Source organism: Lepidochelys olivacea (assembly GCF_965140295.1).
Source record: "Lepidochelys olivacea isolate rLepOli2 genome assembly, chromosome: 8".
NCBI classification, from domain to species: Eukaryota; Metazoa; Chordata; order Testudines; family Cheloniidae; genus Lepidochelys; species Lepidochelys olivacea.
In genome coordinates, this window is record NC_140418.1 from 73,985,529 (window position 1) to 74,001,325 (window position 15,797).

The window sequence follows — 15,797 nt, forward strand, 5'->3', positions numbered from 1 at the left end:
TTTGCTTATTCCAAAAGTGTTTTTTGCAATGACAGTGTTCTTGGGTTTTGCCTGTGCTTGGACAATGAGAGGGAAGTAAGCCCATGTTTTGCTTGTAATTTACCGTAATCCATGCTTTTTTAGATATTAATTTTTTTTATAGGAACCCTCAGTTACAAGCTTGCTGATCCATTTTTATTTTTCTTAGCTTATTTCTGGCACCAAAGCTCTGTGGTCCACCAGTTGCCTATATTTTGCAGTATTTTTTTTTTTTATTATTATTTTTATTTTAGGCTGAAGAGGCCTGTGAACACTACAAAGCCAGCATGGCAGAAGTTGAAGAAAAGCGAAATGATCTGGAAAGCTTCAAAAGTGATACCTTAACACAGCTTCGGGAACTTGTTTTTCAGTGTGATCTTACCCTTAAAGCTGTAAGGAGACCCTTTAAAAAACTACTTTTAAACTCAAAAAGAAAGTCAGGCTTTAGAAAATAACCTTTAAATAGCTGTTCATGGGAGTAGGGTGTTGATACACTTACCTAAGGGGTAACAGAGTAAAAGAATAGCAGCTTACAGTGCTGACTACTTAAAAATAATGTGTTTTTTCGTGGTAGTGGCATCCCATTGAAAATAATAGAAAGGTCCCATAAACTACTGCCTTGCAAGAATTTTAAATGTAGATGGGATTTTTGTAAACTTCTATATGAACACCACTGATCATTGCAGAGCACCTTTGCCCTGGGTTTACTTTGTGCCTGTTACTCATGAGTACAGCTTTTGTTCCAATTATGTTTTCGTTTGAGGGTTAGAAAAGACATTTCCATGTTCAAGAGTACAAAATGAAAGCTAGTACCTTAACACAAGTACATTTCTGAACCCATTAACACTGATGTGCTTGAAGCTGCCATTAATTCAGTTTTGATTGGCTACAATATATGAAATTCAATAGGCCTGCATAAGCAAAAAGGAGATTGTATTTAGAAATGCTGCTTCCATAAGGCTAGAAGCTGTCATGTTAATATAATCAGTCAGGTACTAGTTTGAGGACGGATGAAGGAGGGAGAGAAGCTAAGCCCCATTCCTTTGGTCTTTTAGATGACTAATCTACTATGCAGACTAACTCGCTATTTTAAACTTTGTTAGAAAAGACAAAATACAGAGGAGGAGAAGGAGATATGTCAGTTCCCAATGATGACAACAGCTTTGCTACATAGTATTTATATACTTACCCATGGGACCCAGATCTGTTCACATTGTGAAACTCAGCTGTATGGGGTTCCCTCCTTGCTAGTGCAAAGCAGCAATGGTGGTGGAGCCACGGGTATATGAATCTACAAAGCAAGAATCCATCCCCTCTGGAGGAGGGTGGAAGTGCAGCAGTGATTACCGTAACCCTGAGGCTGCAGTAGCAGACATGAGGGGTGGCTCTGCTCCTATTTCCTGGCCTGTGAGGAGAGGATTCCTTCTTTGATCCCTCTGCAGACCTCCTCAGCCAATATCCTTTTAAATTAGTCTGCATCCTGGGGAAAATCTTGTCATCTGTTACCTTAAAATATAGGATATAGGCCAACTTGGGTTTGGAACTCCCAATCTTTCACTCTGATAGAGGCTATTGTCCTGTTGATGGGAGGAACAGAAAGCTCTGCTGGTCACACCAATCCAAATGGAGAGACACTGGTGCTGTGTTCAGCAGCTGGAGGTGGGATAGATGTACAGGGAAGGTGGATTGGGACATGGAGGGTAAAGAGGGTACAACTAGTGCTTGGAAACCTGGGGAACGTAAGAAAGACCATACTGGGTCAGAAGAACAGTCTGTCTATCCCAGTACCCTGCCTTTCGACAGTGACAAGTGCCAGATACTTCAGAAGGAATGAATAGGGAAATTATCAAATGATCCTCACCTGTTGTCCAGTCCCAGCTTCTGGCAGTCAGGGGTGTAGGGACACCCAGAGCATGGGTTTTCTCTGACTAGTCCAGTATTAGAAAATATTTATAATGATAGAGTTGGCAAGCTTGTTTGAGTCCTCGATAAAGTGGGTTAATAATTTTTTTCCCCTAATAAAAGTTAACTTAGGGGCGGATTACATATAAACTGTCTCGTAAATGTTTTTAAATGCCCCAAACTTTATTTTAATCTTTATTTCATAACAGGCAACAGTTAACCTGTTCCAAATGCAGCATGCACAGGTTGTATCTCTTCCAGTTAACTGTCAGACGCTCTGTGAGAACGCCAAGCTCTATGACCCAGGACAGCAGTATTCGGAGTTTGTGAAAAGCTTGCCGAAAGAAGACATTCCCGTTGAATCAGGTTCTTTTGAAATTCAGAGTTCCCAGGTCGATGGGTGAGAGCTAATATTAATGACACTTGTTTACTTGAAATTAAATGTGAGGAAAATGTTTACAGAAGGATGCACCTAGCAGTGAAACAAAATTCATTCAAGAGTATAATAGAACTTGCCATTTTACCATGAGTTGTGACTTACACCCGTCTGAATTATCCAGTAACTACGTTAAATTAGTACGTCAATGCTATAACTAAAATCCCCAGCCGAGTGTTGTATTTTCCCCTTTATTTATACTAGGACTAGAGAGAACATAAATAAATTGTTTTGATTCAATCACTAGAATCAACTTGCTAATGCCTAGGTGTAGCTATTTGGTAATATGAAAGAGCTTGATCTTGAACTGTTTGTGTAGTTTGTAAGACATGCTGTAACAGGAGTGAACGTGAGTTTAGTGAAGCAACCTTGGAAGGTGGAAGTGAGAGAAGGTATCAGAAGTACATGGGTTGTGCAGCTTTTGCTGACACCCACATCCTCATGGCTGTCTATTGTCTTAGGTTTTCAAGCATTTTGTTGCATGGAGTATTTCTGGGGTACAGTAGATTCTGCTTATTAGCAACCTCTCGGTTCCCAGCAAAAAGTTGCCATTATCTGGAAATAGCTACTAAGCAGTAGGCAGGTTTGCAGGGCTACAGCCAGGGAAGGAAGCAGTGGGACATGCCTTCTGTGGCTGCAGTCCTGCAGATCTGCCTGTGGCCAGTGCTTGGTATGCCCCAGGACTACTTTCCATGGCTGCAGCCCTGCAAACCTGCCTGCAGGGTTGCAGCCAAGGAAGTACTGGGATGTGCAGAACCTGGGCCCCCAGGGCAGGACGCAGCTTAGAGAGTGCAGGAAGAGGTACTGTGCACCTCCACTGGCCCTCAGTGCCCTGACATCCGACTGCAGTCCTACTCTCTGCTGCTGCCCTGCCTGCAGTCTCCCATCTGAGCCCAGAGTGCCAGGACTCCGGCAGGGGTTCCCCCCATTGGGGAGGGATGCAGGTGCCCCAGTCTATTATCTCCTGTGTGGCCGGTGGGTCCCCAATTGCAGGCACGTTTGCTGCAGCCAGGGGAAAAAGTTCTGGGACGTGCTGGGCTCAAGCCACTGGTGTCAGGGCAGGACGCAGCCTAGAGAATGCAAGGGAAGGTTCTATTCAGCCCCAGGACTTCCTTCCCTGCAGCCCCACAAACCTGGCTGTGGCCTTTCTTTTCCTCCGAGCCCCCGCCCCTCCCCCCCCCAAAGTTGTTAGAAAGTGACATGCTTGTTGCCAATATCCAAATCCCATTAACAGTTAAAGTCAATGAGATGGGATTGGTTCCTGACAAAATGTTGCTATTAAATTTAAGTTAATATCAGCATCACTAATAAATGGAATGTACTGTGTGTTTGTCCAGCCTCTAGCATAATAGTGCCCTGATCTGGTGTAGCCTAGATGTTACCGTAATAACGAATTGTTAATAATGACATAAAGCTTTTATTGGCATGAGTTTGGGATGGCTGCCTTAATCACAACTGTATTAGAACACTTACCCCACACGAGTACCATTTTCTGGGTACTATGGGAACTTTTACTGTTTCACCTCGAATTCTGGTTATGTATCATGCTTTACTGGAAAGACTGCAAAACAGCATCTCAACTGAGCACGTCAATAGGCTAAATGCCTTTCAGTCTTTTAAACTCAGTGTAAAATTGTCATTGTGGCACTTCACAATTTAAGAGCAAAAATAGCCATTCCAAACTCTGTTTTCACAGTTCTACATGAAAGTGTTGTCATCCTGTTTCAAAAGGGAAACTAAATACAGAAAGGTAATGCTTGAGTCCGACTTGCACCAGCCAACGCCAGGAAATTCAAAGTTAAGGCTGAGATTCTTAGCACTTGTCTGTAAATGTCCTGCCTTCCATTAATTTAGACCCATACTCGTGAATTTTCAGAGTTAAGGGGCTTTAGCTATGCAAATACCCAAAAAGTCAGTAGGAGAATGGCATTCCAAAACCACTGCATATGTACCTCCTAGCGTTTGTGTGTTTCACAGCTGATTCTTTTTTTCCACACCATGCTACTCTTTTTTCCACATGGCTTTGTGATTCCTCGTGCACTTGAAATGGTCACTTTTAATTATTCTTCAGAATTGTATTTACCAAAACACTCTATTGTAACTGCTCTCTTGTAAAGAAGGCTTCAAAACAATTCCCTTCTCCTGGGTAGAGGAGAGCTGATTAAGCACAGGCTTTCCTAAGGCTACAGCTGGCCAGTAAGCCATTTTGTCCTTAGGGTGCTTCAGTGTTTTAGACTAATTAGATTAACTGCTTTCTTTCCTTGCATCTTGAGAGCAGACTTACCACAGACTAGAATTTTTCTGCAGCACTGTGAAGTCTCTTATGTACTCCTAAAAATATAGTAAATAGTCTAACTGTTCTGATCCTTATTAAAGTTATAGAATCATAGAATATCAAGGTTGGAGGGGGCCTGAGGAGGTCATCTAGTCCAGCCCCCTGCTCAAAGCTAAAAGGCACGCAGTGTAACCACTGTTTGTTGGCAAGAAACAGCTCTCCCAGTGACAAAAATCTTTCACCCCCAATGAGCGTGGGGAGCGCTCCTGCCAACAAAATGATGTTCACACTGGCACTTTTCCTTCACAAAACTTTTGTCTTTCAGGGGGGTGTAACACCTCTGAACGACAAAACTTTTGTCGTTCACTTGCCAGTGTAGACAAAGCCTGAAAGGGGAGTACAGGACTAGGAGGCAGGAACTGCTGAGGTCTAATCTCAGATCCTCTACTGAATTCCTCTAGTCTTGGACAAATATGTTAACTTTTGCTGTAACTTCACAATCTGCAAAGTTGGGGTAATAATCACCTCATGGAGACATTTCAAAGATTGATTGTATGAGAAGTACTACTGGTACGTGAATACCAAGAGCCAAATTCTGCTCTGTTACATAGGTGTGACTCCCCTGATGTAATTGACAAGCAATAGTTGGCCCTAAATATTTGCCATGATACACTGAGATTGCCATTGATGTGAACGGTAAAAATATTAAGCATTTTAATGCCTTGGGAGTTTTTAATTGAATACTGTATTCAGGCCCCTTTCCAATGAGTGGCTTTTTTTGTTTAAAGGGCTTTTAGCAAACAACTAACCAACAGTGCCCATGCATCACATGGAAACTTATCCCAGTGTTCAGGAGACTTTCCCACCCAGTCTTTAGAAGATATTGGAAGCCCATCTTACTGTCGTTCCCAAAAACCTGGGGAGAAGAGGTCTTCCAGCAGCACAGATATCCAAGGTAGGCTTTCCCTATTTCATTAGGCTTCCATTTCTAAATAGAAAGGTCATCTTAAGCAGGTGTGACTATGATGTGTCCAATTGCCAGTAATTGGATGTACCATATGATAGGTAATAGGTACCAACATTTTTTTAGAAGAGCTTTGGTAAGTAACTTAGGCCCACAATATAGCATTTAGCCAAAAAAAGCTGTATTTTAAATAAAGCTTTGTTTGCATCCTAAACACGGCATGTGTGCTAGTGCATATAAATCGGTTGTAAAACTGACTAGCTGAGCAATCTAGTGTCATTGCCAAAACCAGTGAAATGCAAGTCACGGCACATCCTTATAATAAATTTATGTATTAAAATGTTTGTTTCAATAATAGAGTAAAACAAGCAATTTTTAAGATGCTTTTTAATCTAACGCTTAAAGAATACCTCTTTGGTTTCAGCTGGTCACTAAAACATGACTAATGGCAAGTTTCTAAAACTTGTTTTTATACATACTGTAAAACTTTTTCAAGAATACATGCAACAACTTTATTTTCAGTGGAGATTTTTTTATGTAACTTGGCTTAGCTTGCAGTAATAGTCCTCTTTTTCTACAACCTTGCTTGAAGATCCCCTCAGGTAAGAGCATTCACAGCAGGCTGTGTTTAGGTCTTAGTGTTTTGTTTTTTAAAGCAGTGCGAGGACCCCCACCATTCAGATCGTGGTCAGTTGGCAACCAAAGTGGAGGAATGTGCAGTGACTCTGAAAGTGCAGGAGGAAGCAGTGAATCACGATCCATGGATTCTCCATCTGCTAGTCCAGGTACAGCTCATTCCCAATTATACTTGGATTTGAAATCCTCTCCTTGAACCTAACCCAGAGACTCTTTGTCAATGTAAGAATTCCGATTCACTTTAGTGGAAGTTAGATTGAGCCCATATTGAGAATACGCAGTTGGGCAGGTTGTATTTTCAAGAGTCTGAAAATATGTCTTCTCTTCCATAGCGGATTTCAAGAGAAGGCTTCCCCGAACACCGTCTACTGGCACTATGTCATCTGCAGATGATCTTGATGAAAGGGAACCACCTTCTCCTTCAGACTGTGGTAATGTGCTATGTTTCTGAACCCTACATTCTAGTGAGTTAGTGGAAGGCTTTTGTTGGTCTTAAGGGTGATTGTGTTTTTAGCTGCTCTGTAAAATCAAACTGAATCCATCTACAGTTGACATGCTCACAAAATTGACATGCTCACAGCCAAAAAGGACCACCTTGGTCATCTAGTTAATTTCTATGGAGTAGTGCAGTATTGTCCTCTCTATATTTAGATTAATGTACTATCTTCATTTGAACACTTCTAATGATGGTGCTTCATTGATCACCCTTAGCTCATGTTATCTCCGCATCTGATGCCAAGGGGTTTTCAGCATTAGTGCTCACAGCAAGAGCTACACTGCTGGATCTCAAGTATTTGGGTCTTCTCTATATTGCCAGGTACAATACCCAGGAAAGGAGAGAGAGTTATCTGCAAGATCCAGATGTTTAGGATGTTAACTGAGGTTTTATTCTTTTTAAGTCCAGTTGGCTTAGCATCATGTTTGATCCCCCAGCTTAAATGTGAAAAACATACTGTTAGATTGACATGAGGAGTTTTTTTGACAATGACAGCATTGGAGAAACAAAACCAAATACCACTTGAGCTTCTAGACTGTTTTCTTATATTTCATAAAACCTGAAAACACAAAATTATGAGTAAGATTTTGTGTTTGAGGTTTGTCAACATTAATTTGAATAAAAACTTAGTTACAGTAAATAACAAATCACAAGAATTACCAGTGATGGCACAATTTTTCTAGAACTCTAAAATACTACCTCTGGGGTCATAGGAGTGGAATAGAATTATTTAGAGGTCTGTGTATTTTGATATTCTCTTTTGTGTCTGCATATAAAATTTGAATAAATTTATGGCAGTGAAGAAGCATTAGTCAAAGGATTTCTAGAGTATTTTAACCATTATAGGCCAAATTCTGTAAAGGCAGCTTCCGATTTTGTATGTACAATTATTTGGGCACATATGATGGAACTTGCGCAGCTAGCTGCCTGAATGATAGGGGTAATCTGTTAGAAATCTAAATGCCATCATTTAAATCCATAGTTGATCATGGGAACAAAATTGAACTCTATATGAGACCATTTACTAATACACCAGACCCTCACTAGAATGCACGTCTATATAGCACGAATTCGCATATAACACGGTTGCGGCCATGGATCCCAAATTTAATTACTTTAATTGCATTTCATTTTAACGCGGTTCCCTTGTTAACACAGTACTGCACATGGATCCCAAATCCCGCGTTCTAGCGAGGGTCACGTGTATGATGGATTAAAGTTTATATTAGGGCTGATTATTCAGCTATTAATTTCTATGTATTATGCAGGCTATATAATGTACTATTGCTTTCTCAGGTTTGGTGTAATAGTTATTTCCTCAAAGGTGATTACTGGTTATGGAGTAATTTAACTTATGCTGTATCCTCAAAATGTATGTTTGACCAGTTATTTTTGGAAACTATCGTAACAGCAAAATTCTGTTTCAAGGTTTAAATGATTTAACGTCTGAAATTGCCAGTTCACCAGGACCTTTTAGAAACACTCTTCTGTCCAAGGCAGCTCTAACACACAAGCTGCGAAAGTTGAGGGCTCCATCTAAATGCAGAGAATGTGACAGCCTAGTGGTATTCCATGGGGCAGAATGTGAGGAGGTAAGAGGTCGGAAAACACTGCAGTATATTGTACAGCCGCTGATTGTTGGCATTCATGTGAAGATGAATGGGAAGTTTAACACTCGTATTCTTTTGGTAGCAATAAGCTACAAATTCCCAGACAATGTTGTGACCTTTTAGCCTTAACATGTAGCCAAAGAGCAAGGCCCTACAGAACTGTAAACTTGCCCTCTAGACAACATATGGGATAACAAACTCTAAATATGAAAGATTAGTGCTGTCCAATTATGTTGAGATATATGACATTATTTTTCTTATGTCCCTTATTTCTTGTAGTGCTCACTCACTTGCCACAAGAAATGTTTAGAGACTTTAGCTATTCAGTGTGGGCACAAAAAACTGCATGGAAGACTTCATTTGTTTGGGGTGGAATTTGCTCAAGCTGCTAAAAGTGTCCCTGACGGCGTCCCTTTCATCATCAAAAAATGTACCTCTGAAATTGAAAGCAGAGCCTTGACTGTAAAGGTACAGCTTAACTCAACATTATAAAGATTAAATATTAACAATCTTGTCTAAAAATAGTTTAAACTGATAATACTGTACTGTCAAATTCAAATCTGTGTTTCACAGTTGCGGTTAGCGCAAAAAGAACAATTTTTCTTTGTTTTGTTTTTTGATTGATTTTTCCCCATTTCAGGGTATCTATCGTGTGAATGGAGCCAAATCAAGAGTTGAAAAGCTTTGTCAAGCTTTTGAAAATGGAAAGGACTTGGTGGAACTGTCAGAGCTCTATGCACATGACATCAGTAACGTCCTTAAATTATACCTTCGCCAGGTATGTACTCTGACCACTCTAGAGTTCAGACAGCAAAGCAAAGCTATTGTTATAGCAAACCTCTTCTTCCATGAGTGGAGAAAAATGCTTCCTTCAGTAGCCCTGTAATTGTTGAAGAAAATTGTTGAATAGAATATCCTGTATTTTCACTCTGCAAATTGGATTTCATGGTGCTAGGCAATGAAATTAATGAAACTATCATTAGAATTGATACTATATTGTGCTTTTCCACTCAAGGAAGTATACATAAGTATTGATGCCATTTGTGGAAGATTTTTTTTCCTGTAGCCACTTTCTAGTGAGGTTTAGTTTTTAAAATTAATTTGAGGGCATGATGTACCTTTTTGACATTTATGAAAGTTCATGTGAAAGGACAATCCAGCCCTTTAAGTGGCAGCCGGATTTATTAAAGGTCTAACCAAAAAGTTTGGATTAAACTCCTATAAACGAGTGTCATGTTCCATAAAATGGTCAATACAGCAGGATTAGACCATTTTCTTTGGGGAAGAAAGATGTTTTGAAAATTCAATCTGAAAGCTTTAAAAGTGCTTAAGTCCCAATGGCTTCCAATGGGATTTGTGCTCATTAAGTTTCTTAGGTGCTTTTCAAAATGCCACCATAGCCTTTTATTGCTACTTTAACAGATAGTTAAAATCTCTGTTCATTAAAATTAGGATTTCTTGTGGCACTATACGAAGACTGAATTTTAACTTGAATCACTTCAAAGGAAAATCTGAAAATAAGTAACATGACTACCTGCTGTCTTGTTACTTCCCATGTGTCTAATCCTTTCAGTATAGTTCTAGCTAGGCCTGGCTGTTACGAATGATTCTTATGTGCTGAAAACACACACACACACACACACATGCTAGAAACCTGTAATTAGAACACTTTCAAGTTCTAGGAAAACATTTTTACCTTGAAGCGCATTCTTTGTGGTGTTAAAGTTTAATTTCAGTACAATTTAGGCTGTAAAATCTGACTGGCTATGGATTTCTGGGGGATTATTACATGCCTGAGGTGTATTGTGAGGCAGAGTGACTTTAGCCACCCAAGAAGTACAGTAATCCCTCAGAAGTGCTGTATTTTGTGAGGCCAGTTGAAATAATGGGTTAATGTTCCAGCCTTTCATATCTGGAGACTTTGCTTCAAATCTGTTTGGTGTCACAGGTGAAACTGGTTTGCGTTCTCAACTTGGTCCTTGGCAAATGGTGTATCCTACCAATAAACTAGCACACAGTTACAGTGTTTATTCAGGAGATGGCCATGGTATCAGTGTTAGTTTTTAGATTCAGTGATAAAATTGTGAGAGGAAGCTTGTCCAAATTTTAAAGGAGGGTAGGTGTCCAAAGGAAGAGCAGTACATTCTTAAAGGTACTGATGGTACTGGAGACTTCCAGTACCCCCCATGTTAGTGAGAGTTCAAAGAAAGTGCTATAACATTGTTTAGAGACCCTGAGTTAAATCCTATTATTAACACTGCTGATTATTAAAACTAATTTTTAAAAGATCTGTTTAATTTTGCGATTTTGTGTCTGAGCATGGGCAATGAAAATAGTCCAAGTCACTTAATCTTTTTTATGCTGTTGTCCTTTTGAGACTCTCTTCAGATTCTCATGAACTACTGCAACGCAAAGCAAGGGAATATTTAATTGGAGAACATTTTCATTGGAATTTTAAAAAGAACAAAAAGAATAGAAATGTTAGAAAGCTATGTTAAAATTGTTTTTGTAACAATTATGGTCCAAATTTAGCAGCAATATGTGGTATAATATAAGATATTGTACTACTTCAGTGTCTTAGTGTGTGTCTGCACACATGTGCAATGTTACTATAATATGCTACTCCATAACAGTCACTGTTGATGTAATATGTGCCTCTTTACCATGAATATTAATTATTTGAGGCTGTTGTTTACTAGCACGCCATGGTATTTTGATAGGAATGTTTTGTTTTTTAATCCAGGCCTCTATTTGCTAAATTGTGGGAGAATTCTAAGAGCAATAATTAAATAACCCTTCCAGGAAAGGAAAGGCTCTAGACTAGACAGCAGTTGGTAGTAGACAGGAAGGAAATAGACAAGGTAAAATGTAGACATGAATATATTTCTAACATATTCTTATTCCCTTAGCTCCCAGAACCTTTGATTTTGTTTCGGCTTTACAACGAATTCATTGGACTTGCGAAAGAGAGTCAGAATGTTAATGAGGAACTGGTCGTGAAACAGACTAGCCCCAGATCAAAGAAAAGACAGTCAGTTTGTATTGAACTGAACAGAATAATCATTAAAATGAAAGATCTCCTCAAACAGCTGCCTACACCAAACTATAACACTCTTCAATACCTTGTAGGACATCTTCATAGGTGAGAGACAGACCTTAAAGGTAACCTGCAAATGTTGTTTTGAAAAATAAGCAGTGTTATGTACTGCAGGCTAAGAAACCTTTTTTTTAAGGTAATGTGCCCACAGTTTTGGATATCTGTCCTGAAAATTACAGGGTTTCATTTGTGCATATAGCTCCATTTATTTTCAAGGTTAGTTTGTGTTCCTTAAGGATAAACTACTGCTCTGACCTGAATGTAGACTTTCTGGGTGTGTTGCCTGCAAATGAGAACTGGCCTCCTGATTTTTTTTTTCTCCTGAATAGCAATTGTACCCCATGCTGCACCTCAAACAGAGGGTTTATGTATGTAGCCACGTGCTGTTGCCAGAGAAGAAATTTTGGCAAAGTGGCCGGCAAAAAACAAAAGATAAATCTTCCATTTCTTCTGAATTGCTAATCTTCCTCTGGAAAGAGGCAGGTCTGCATTTGGATGCGCCTGAATGTAATGACTGACTGGTCCTTCAAAGGCAGGTTGGTGTCTTGACCAGCAGGCAAGACATAAATTTATATTTTGTTTATTGAGACCAGCATTTGGTTGTCCCATCCCTGTTGTCAGCCAACAGTGGGTTTTTTCTTTTCCTAACCTGATGTGCTGAAAGCTGCTTCCTTACCAATACTGCTGTTTGGGCATTCAACATATCGGGAACACTAAACCTGCGCATCTTCATTTTTTGGTTCCCTGGAGCTATGGCCAACCACCTCCTGTTCTGTCATTCTACACTGTTCTGTAAGGTCCTAGCTACCACAGAATGTAACTAGAGCATGGAGGTGAACTGTGGGGAGTATGGGGGAGAGGAAAGGAGGGTCAGGTTAACATCAAGTGGTGATGTAGAGTTGCAAAATGTATATAATTTTAAATGACTAGGAGCCACTTTGCAATCCTGTAAGCCTTAGAGCAGCTGGAGATGGTCAGTGGAGAATTCTTCCTGTGCAGGGAAACTCTTTGCCTGTATATAGCAGTTGGAGGGGACTCCATTGTCTCTCCCACCCCAGCATATAATACATTCTGAGGAGGGGGAATGGCGGAGCAGAGCTCCACTACACCAATTCTCTATGGGCACAGGGGTCAGGTGGCTCTGAATCATGGAGCTACAACTGGCTCCCTGCAGCTACCACTTCGCTACCTGAGAACATGGCTTGGATACAGTGGGTGAATCAGGATCTTTTTTTTTATGCATATTTTTTAAACGAACGCAGAACTTTGCAGAACTACCTTGTACATTTTTAACAACCATTTTCCAACTTTGCTTTCCCATCCTCAGCATCAGCTCAAGGCTCCTATGGTAAGGCTGATATCATATAGTTAGGTTACATGATAGGGCTGGTTGTTAAACTGGTGCATGCTATTAGATAACAGTTTTGTGTAGGAGCTCTCTGGCCACAGCTTCACGATAACCAAGGGAAAGTCAGACTTATTGCCTGATTTATCAGAGCTGCTGAGTACCCACAAATATCACTGAAATAAATAGGAGCCAAGGGTGCTCAGTACCCTTGAGAATCAGATCAAACTTATTTAGGCACCCACTGCTGAAAGTTTGGCCTTGGAAACATTTTTAAGAAGTTACATGTACACTTAAGTCCACCTTTAAGTTTAAGAATCACATTGTATTTATTCATCAATAGGAGTGCACAGTACTGTGTGCCCAGAATGATACTGATTGATATTTTAAAGGTGAACTGCAAAGCTAAAACAAATCTTATAAAAAGTATAATATGTGTTGGATGTCTCCTCCCACATCCTGATTAATGGTGGCTGGCACAAGTCACTTCTAATGTACTTTTCATAAGCTGAATTGGAAAAGACCTTTCATGCAGAATACTGCCTTCCTGGTTGTAGGTAAGAGCAGCCAGCCCATGTGTGGGCTTTGTAGTTCTTTTCAGCATAGTTATTGGAAAAATAGAATATCTCTAGTATTATTTCCGAAGAAGTAAAAACCCTTTATAACCTGACACATTTGCTTTTATACAGAGTGACTGAACAATCTGATGAAAATAAAATGTCAGCTAGCAATCTTGGCATAATATTTGGCCCAACTCTAATCAGACCACGTCAGACAGACGCCGCGGTTTCTCTCTCTTCGCTTGTGGACTATCCATATCAAGCTCGGGTGGTAGAGCTGCTCGTAACTTACTATGAAAAGATCTTTGATGTTTCACTGCAGCCACTCTCAACTGCAGTTCAGTCTGAAGAAAATGCTGCTCCATTTAAAACTGCTTTGTCTACAGAAGAGAGAGCGCCACAGCAGCAAAGGAAGTCATTTATTGCTGTAAAGGAAGTGAGTAACTGTCGTGAAACTAGAATTGATACCATGTTGAAGGGGTGTGGGATTGGACTACATTTTGGAATGTTGCATACCTCGCTCTGAAATCTTTTAATATTTTAGTCTGAGATATATTGTTCTTCAATCTGCATTCACTTCTGATCTGATTTCTATTGACAGGGCATCCTGCTAATTCCAAGTGAGAGTAAAGCTTCAGAAATGGCTTCATCATTTGAGCAACTAGATGACAGCAAGAACAAAAGAGAGAGATCAGATGCATCTGTGATGGGTTAGTGGCTCTTCATGAATCTTAAGGCAGTATATTGCTATGTGAACAAATACCAATCATAAATACATTAGGATGAAATACATCTTTTTACTCTGTGAAGGTGAATTAAGTGCAAACAAGGGAAAAGTCTGCCAAACTCCCAAAGCTACTTAGCATTCGCTGTTCTGATGTACCCTTCATGTTTGTTAGAGGAAGGAAGGGCTAAATGCTTGTGGTGGCCCTGAAGAAGCTTGTATTCATGGAGCCAAATTTCATATACCTAGTGTGTGTTGTTTGTTAAAAAAAAAAAAAAAAGCAACAACTCTTCAGTATGTTAGGCTAAATTTTAATAGGCTGTTGTACAGTCTTTGGATTGTTGTATTTATATAGGTGATTTCAGCACAGGTTATGGGACCTAGCCGCAAAGATGCGTTTGACAGCTGCCTTTCTATTCTTCCCTAGAACGTACCTCACTGCCACTCTCTGGAACTAAACAGGATGACTTTGGCCAGAGGAGTTCTCCATCAGAAACCCCAGCTACCACAGTTCTGGATATTAATATTCCTACTCCAAAAGAGCTAGGTTAGCTGCTTTAATTACATAACCATTTTTCAAAGAACATTTTTTGCAGGTCTGCCTTGTGCTAAATAGTTTTTGTGCAAAAACAATAATACATTTGTACATAGGTATAATAACTATTTGCCTAGTGCTGGCAACACACAGCCCTTTTTATAGTAGCAAATAACTAAATTAAAATTTGGGAACAGTGGAGGAGAGGATGGCACTCCAGCAGAAAATATACTTACAGTTGTTGTCTAGAGAAGCTAAATGTCTCCTTGGGCAATACCTCTTTCAACATCTGCCTAAATCTAGGTTAGGCTGTCTGCAGCCCCACTTCCTGGGATAAGAGTTTAACGCAGGGCAAAACTAAGTGCCCCACTATAAATTTGGCCGATTAAAGCCCAGGCCTGGAACAGTCCATCACCTCTCCAGATTCCATGTGTGTATTATACAAGCTTGTATGGCCCCGTCTAGGAAGACTGTCCCAAAAATGAGTAGAGAAGTGTGGGGTGCTCAAAGCTCACTCTTGTCAAAAACTTCGCAACTCCTTGCTGTGGAATTTTTTCCCTGCAGCATCCATTGCCTTTTGTGGCTTACATTATGAAAAAGACACACTTTACCAGGACTGTCTTCATGACTTAGATCAGATGCAGTAGTCCAGTATTTGTTTTATCTGTACTGGATTTGTATTTGGTACCTTCAAAAGAAATAGGCTTATTAGTTAATAAATAATGCAATGAAACAGTGGTCCAGCAGGATTAGTTAGTGTTATCCAGCATGATGAGGCAAAATCCCTTATTCTTCTGAATAGGGCATAAAGTATAAATCTGGATTAAAATGTGTATTTTTAGGGTTTATTGCTTTCTTTATGGGGGAGGGGAGTTAAGTTGGTGAGTACTTGGAACTGCTCAGCCACCTCAGTCTCTTTTTAAAATGTATGTATAGTTTCCATAACACTTCATAGTTGATTCCATCAAATTCTTGTACTTCGAGTCCAATGGACTGGAGAAGGGGAAACATACAACTTCTAGGAAATGCTATTTCAACTGTTGTTTTGGTGGAGAGGGGCTTGGTAACTCAGTGTGTTGGGATTGGTTTAAAAAACACTTGTGGAATTGCAGTCTAATTCCTTAGCGGCACTAATGGCTTCTATAGTGTCTTGTTGCCTCAATTTTGAGGTTACAAAACTCTAAACAAACTTATTTCCT

At 39.9% G+C, this 15,797-nt stretch overlaps 1 protein-coding gene across 6 annotated transcripts in view; it reads left to right on the forward strand.

The window, feature by feature from the left end:
- Window positions 1-15,797, forward strand: part of ARHGAP29 (Rho GTPase activating protein 29) — a 91,760-nt gene that overhangs the window by 74,096 nt on the left and 1,867 nt on the right. For 5 of the 6 annotated variants that reach the window (XM_084637337.1, XM_084637340.1, XM_084637339.1 and 2 more), the window contains exons 12-23: window positions 273-410; window positions 2,130-2,320; window positions 5,420-5,586; window positions 6,252-6,380; window positions 6,564-6,662; window positions 8,156-8,319; window positions 8,617-8,805; window positions 8,978-9,115; window positions 11,247-11,479; window positions 13,469-13,775; window positions 13,941-14,049; window positions 14,491-14,610. In XM_084637337.1, the coding sequence (XP_084493463.1) occupies window positions 273-410; window positions 2,130-2,320; window positions 5,420-5,586; window positions 6,252-6,380; window positions 6,564-6,662; window positions 8,156-8,319; window positions 8,617-8,805; window positions 8,978-9,115; window positions 11,247-11,479; window positions 13,469-13,775; window positions 13,941-14,049; window positions 14,491-14,610 (1,984 nt within the window). The remainder of the gene's footprint in view (window positions 1-272; window positions 411-2,129; window positions 2,321-5,419; window positions 5,587-6,251; window positions 6,381-6,563; window positions 6,663-8,155; window positions 8,320-8,616; window positions 8,806-8,977; window positions 9,116-11,246; window positions 11,480-13,468; window positions 13,776-13,940; window positions 14,050-14,490; window positions 14,611-15,797) is intronic. The other variant, XM_084637342.1, reaches the window with a different exon arrangement.